Below are 6,198 nucleotides of genomic sequence, written 5' to 3' on the forward strand. Positions count from 1 at the left end.
GGCATGGCAGTAAAAAACCACCCACCGCAAAACTTGGAACCCGGCTACCATGAGGATGACAAGAACTATAAAACAAACATCACAAGGACAAACCCGCCACAAGACTTGAGCCAAACCACTTCCACAAGAAAGGCAGAACATCACAAGCAGAGCCTTCATAAGTTGCAAGTGCATGGATCACCGTAATACCTTTCACTGAAAGCATCAACCTGGGATTTACCATGAGAGCAAAAGATGAACATCATACCTTTTGTATAGCTAGATTTGTTGGACATTAATCTTGTTTGCACCCAAGTGGCTCCTGAAAATAACTTACTACTAAACCTCACCTCTTATGAGGCAGTGAGAATAATGATTGGAAAAACTTAAACTAATGAAACTAGGCTAAACGCAACAACTCAAGAAGCAACACGAACACTAAATGAGATGATGATTAATAAACGACTTTAGGCAAGTGGCTACCTAAACAACAGTAACACAAAAGATATGCTATATGCCTGCCTACATAGGGGGGGGGGTTAAATCTTGATGACTTCATTGGTCCAATTCCTCAGAATAGGCATCCCTAGGGTCTGAAATCACTCTATTATTTGTGTGAGCTTTATCTTTGCATCACACGTGTGCGATTTTAGAGTGCGTCAAATGCGAGAAGGAGGGTCGAGCGTGCTTCCGCGGGTCCCTACAATTAATATAAAGTTGGGAGGAAATGTCTTTTGTCCAAAAATATTTGAATAATTTACGTATTTATATTTGCACTATGCAGATGGGCATACGACTTGGCTTAAGATTCACATTTTTTTCTATTTTTTTTATAAAATCTCAAAACTATATCCCGGCTTAATTATTTTTCTTTCAGTTTTATCATCCGGACTACGCGGAGGAAGAACCACTCTTTGTTCTTGTCTCTTTTCGGTCCAGGTGCGCACGAAGAGATATCTATGTTCTGGAGGGAACAAAGAGCGTTCTCATGGGCAATGAAAAAGAGGCCACCCACACATACAACAAACGTGCAAACTCACATATGATTATCCCCGCTGCAACATAGCTCCTCTGACTGAACCCTCCCGCCACTGACACCACATCGATGTGGAGAATGCGTTCAGACCAAAATTGTCAGAATCATAATTCTGAATCGTATCGGAGCTCCAACGGTAGGATAGCAAATAGTAATCAAAAATATAGAAATCGAGTGGTTAGTTTAGATTCTAACATTGTAGAATCGTACAATAAAATAGTGATTCAGGCAAACTTGGTTCAAACAAAATGAACTCGAAAAGTTCATTGTGAAGGACGAATTTAGTCGTTCAATCTACACCGATTGACGCACACCTATCTCACGCTCTGTGATGTTTTTCCCAATTACTAGCACCCATCTACTCATCTAGATACCGTCATCCTCCTAGACATTGCCCCTCTTCTTACTGTTGTCGTTGGCCGCGCACATCACTATCCGCGCCATCATAAACATGAGCTGGTGTTGCTAACTCTAGCATCAACTCGACACAATCATCGAAATGGCGTTCAGGCGTGCACTATCCTTGTCACTTTTCGCCTCATTCATAGGGGTTCAAATCAATGAGCCATTGGTCAATTCGATCTCCGAAGCTCTCTTAACTTCGAGCGTGAACTGAATACCGGAGTTCTTATGAAAGACAATGTCTTTGAGGATCGCGACATCTAGTGTAAGACAATAAGTTTTGGGAACCAGCACAACCCTCTAGGGGTGGCTTATCTCATTATATATAATGGTTCTGTTACAATACGTACATAGGTACAGAAGCTATACATAGTCTAACACCCTCCCTCAATCTTAGCCACTTTCTAAAGAACTGAGAAGGGTAAGATTGCGCCTACCAGCCTCAAACTGTGGCAGTGGTAAAGGCTTAGTGAAGATGTCTGCAAGTTGATCCTTAGATGAGATAAACTTGATCTGGAGTTGCTTCTGTGATACACGTTCCCGTACAAAGTGATAGTCAACTTCAATGTGTTTCGTTCGGGCATGAAATACTGGATTTGCAGAAAGGTATGTAGCACCGATGTTATCACACGAAAGAATAGGAGGTTGTGGTTGAGACAAACCCAACTCCTGAAGCAAAGACTGCACCCAAATAATCTCTGCAGTAGCATTAGCCACAACCCTGTACTCAGCTTCAGTACTGCTACGTGACACAGTAGCCTGTTTCCGAGCACTCCAGGCGATCAAATTAGGGCCAAAGAATACTGCATAACCCCCCGTGGATCGCCTGTCATCTGGGCTACCAGCCCAATCTGCATCAGAGAAGGCCGAAAGGACCCGAGAGGAAGTCGGCCGAATATGCATACCAAATGTCAGGGTGAACTGAACATAACGAAGAATGCGTTTAACAGCAGCCCAATGAGTATCTCTGGGAGCCTGAAGATACTGACAAACCCTGTTAACAGCATAAGAGATATCTGGTCTCGTGATCGTCAAGTACTGAAGTCCACCAACAATGCTCCTGTACTCTGTGGCATCCGCAGGAGACAAAAGCTCACCATCAACAGCTGTTATCTTGTCAGTAGACGACATGGGTGTTTTTTTTTTGGGAACCAGCACAACCCTCTAGGGGTGGCTTATCTCATTATATATAATGGTTCTGTTACAATACGTACATAGGTACAGAATCTATACATAGTCTAACATCTAGAAGAGTAGATGGGTGCCATTAATTGGAAAAGTATAATCAGCGGCGGGGACGTTGGCTTGTATCGGTCAGTGTATATTGAACGCAAAATTCATCCTTCACAATATATTGTTCTTGTTCCAGCTCATGTTCGTCTGAATGGATTCTCCACATTGATGTAGTCCTGGTGGCAGAAGGGTTCAACCAAGGGGGCTATAGTGTGGCGGGATGATCCTCTGCCAGCTTGTTGGTTCACTTAGAGCATCTCGAGCTGATCCCCAAAAACTAAAATAGAGGAGTAAACCGACGAGTAAATCTTAATGGACTGTTTTTACTTCATAAATTTCGGCCGGACTAGCAGATTTCCTAAACTTAGCGGAGTAAAACTTGCAATTGGTCTATGCGTTTCGTGCACCACTTGCTATGCGTCTCCACGGCGAGTGGCAACGGTGGTGACCACGCCAGTGACGCGCCACCGACCACACGTCCGCCAGCCTCCGCCGTCATGACGATCTCCACCGGCTATGCCACCTGCAAACGTCTATGAACTGTATATCAAAATTTGTACCAGTGCCTGGCGTCGCCGTCCTCGCAACTGCGCTCTCGCTCACTCACTCCACGCCTATGCGTCCCTTGGCTGGCCTCGCATGTTGCCGTCTTCACAATAGTGCTCTTTGCAGGTGGCAATGGGGAACCCACCGGAGTTGTACTGCGAGCTAATCAACATCCTGTCTCGAGTTTTGATTTTTTGACGTAGAACTCTGAGCTTTTGCTTGCATTACACATGGTCTTCGGCTTTCGGTGTTGGCAGATTCTCCTAGACCACCAGGAGAACAGGCGGTGCTCTGGGCGCGCAACGCTGACGAGGGTAGGAGCAGCCGCGCTAGGCCCGCCGAGGGCAGGAGCACCACACCCGCGTACACCTCCATGAAGCAAGGTCACCGGCGAGGCCCCGGTCGCCCCGTCGGCAAGGGGGCTTCACGCGAGTCACCGACCGGCCACATGAAGATCTTCGCGCAAAGAAAAGTTTTGCTCCAGCCGCTCAGCTCGGAGTATTTTTAGTCGTCCACTAGGCTGAGGAGTAAAATTTTTACTCCTCTAACTCTAACCCGTTTAGGAGATCGGCCAGGTGCGAGGATATCAGCTAGAGATACTCTTATGGACAGCCTCATTTCATTCTCTTCCGTAGGTATCATAACAAAGACACCTTTTTGTGCGAAACCGGATAGAGAAGAGGCTTTTCGTCCACGACGAGAGGGGTGAGTGATTCTTCGTCCGTGAAAATTGGATTTTTCTTAACAGGGATATAGTTTCGACATTTTGTAGAAAAAAATATTTCTAAAAAAAATAAGATTCACGGTCCTTTTATTTTGTTGCCCGGTTGTTACATCATGTGAGCAACTGTTCATCCACATTTGCTCCCTTAATGAAGCAAATAAGTAAAAGCAAACAGTCTCCAGACATTTTTCACAAAAGCTGGGATCTCAAATCTCGTCATCTCATCACACAAAGTTATATCTTCCTCCTATATTTCTTCAACAATGCTGGGCAGCGCTCGTGCCGGCCGGTCGCCGTCCAGTCAGAACACAATAGTCAAAAGTACCAGCCACGGCCAGTAGCAGCATCCACCTCCGCCCTCGCTTGGGCGGCGTATCTCCTCCCGGGCGGCAGTGACAACGACGAGGCCGATGAGATCGACGCCGACCGCCGCATCCCCAGCCCTCCGCCGTCCGACCTGAAGCTGCCTCCCGACGAGCTGGAGCTGGAGCTGAAGCTGGACGCGGACCCGAGGCCGGCGCCTTTCTTGCTGCCTTTCCTCCGGAGCATAGGCAGAGCGAAGCACCCAAACGCCGCCGTGTCTGGCTCAGGCGCGGCGCTGCCGTACTCATTCGCCGCTGGCCGAGGCGCGGCGTCGATGAAGGCGGTGGGCGGCGCTCGGCGGTGACCGCCGGCATACGCGTAGGGCCGGCGCCGGGAGGGTGACACCGACGCCGAGCGCGCGGAGGTGACGCGAGGCGACGAAGCCGCGGAGTGGTGGTAATACGGCGACGGCGACGACGCCATGGAGGGAGGCGGCGTCAGCGTCAGCTTGGGCGCCACCTTGGCAGGCGATGCCGCCACCGCCGCCGCGGCGCTCGCGCTCCTCGTGTGCTTGGGCGTCCCAGGGCAGACCTCCCACTTGAACGGTATCGAGCCTGCCCTCCTGCACGAGTCGTCTTCAATTGCTGCCATCTTTTCGTTTTGCAATGAAATCCTCTCTCTCCAGACCTTCTCTCGCCCTATCTCCCTCCCTCTTCCTCGTCACGCTCCTGAATTTATAGAGGTCGTGGGTGGCGATGATTCAGGAGTGATTCCAGGGGGAGATGGACTGGTTCGAGATAGTGGGAAGCTATCTGTACTTTTTTTAGTGTGCATGCGTTGAGTTTCTTCGGCGGTTTGGCACTAAGTGGTAGGCTAACCGAAGAATCGCATTGTGCCACCATGTTACCTCTGACTCTCGCCTCAGCACAAGACAAGTTCAGCTGACGACCGGCGCATTGATCAGTTAGGGGAATGTCGTTTTCAGGTTTGACGGCCAGACGATGCGCGCACGTCGATCGGAGCTAACTCTGCCCGCCGATTGGGTTGGCGGCTTCATCGTGGTTTGTGTGCGGCCGGCGGCGTGACTGGAATCGAGAAGATAAGTGTATGATTTCTGATGTTGATGGCACAATTGAACAGGCATTATAAGTTATGAACTCTGAGAGGACGCGTGTGGAAGAGAAGATTACCGTTTTTTGAAGGAAAAAAATCCAGATCTATTATATAAGTTCAACCGAAGTATAAAGCACATCAAACATAATAGAAATTACACTGAGGTCTCCGGACCACCGAACCACTGCTGCCGGAACGAGCCGTTGACGCATCCCTGTTATCACTCCCCTACCGGAGCCGGCTTGACATTGTCGATGATAGCTGGGATGTTTTTGTGCACGTGCCCCTAAGGACCAGCGCCCCGGGGCTATAGTAGTCGTCGTTAAACCCTTAAAATATATCAAAATTAACTCACACCAAATGTCACCGTCGCACACCCGCGACGAGAAACCCAAACCTAAGGAGGCGGAAGGAATCCACGTCGGAGCTCAATCGATTACATTCAGATGGACAAAGTCGAGAAGGACCGGAGTCTGAAAGACAACCTGAAAGAAGAAGCATCACCATTCGCCCAAGCACAACCGGAACAGGGCCCTATGCCGACGGCCATATCTATGCCGACGGCCACCGTCGGCCTTGTCTGGGCTATGCCGACAGCCATACCCAGGCTGTCGGCGTAATAAAGCCGTCGGGCTATCCAGACATATGCCGACGGCCCCCGTCGGCCCAGAACGACCGTCGGCTTACCTAAAGATACGCCTACAGCGGCCGTCGGCATAGTTGCGAGCCCGGCGATCCCGCCATGCCGTGCGGCTAACGGCGTCCGATCTATGCCGACGGCCGAGGCGGGAGGCCGTCGGCATAGATGCCCTTACCACATCATCGATCCGAGGCGCGCACCGACCACCACCTATGCCGACGG

At 49.5% G+C, this 6,198-nt stretch overlaps 1 protein-coding gene across 1 annotated transcript; it reads right to left on the reverse strand.

Moving 5' to 3' along the window:
- Nucleotides 1-3,985: 3,985 nt before the first annotated feature.
- On the reverse strand, nucleotides 3,986-5,033 carry LOC119293416. Its single transcript, XM_037571903.1, has one exon. The coding sequence runs from the start codon at nucleotides 4,872-4,874 to the stop codon at nucleotides 4,236-4,238; it is 639 nt and encodes a 212-aa protein (XP_037427800.1). The 5' UTR covers nucleotides 4,875-5,033; the 3' UTR covers nucleotides 3,986-4,235.
- Between the last annotated feature and the right edge of the window lie 1,165 nt (nucleotides 5,034-6,198).

The sequence above is a fragment of the Triticum dicoccoides genome, chromosome 4B (genome assembly GCF_002162155.2).
Source record: "Triticum dicoccoides isolate Atlit2015 ecotype Zavitan chromosome 4B, WEW_v2.0, whole genome shotgun sequence".
In the NCBI taxonomy this organism is placed as follows: domain Eukaryota; kingdom Viridiplantae; phylum Streptophyta; class Magnoliopsida; order Poales; family Poaceae; genus Triticum; species Triticum dicoccoides.

Bases quoted from the DNA above. Each gene is read 5' to 3' on its own strand.
- LOC119293416 (XM_037571903.1), bottom strand. From the start codon at position 4,874: ATGGCAGCAATTGAAGACGACTCGTGCAGGAGGGCAGGCTCGATACCG.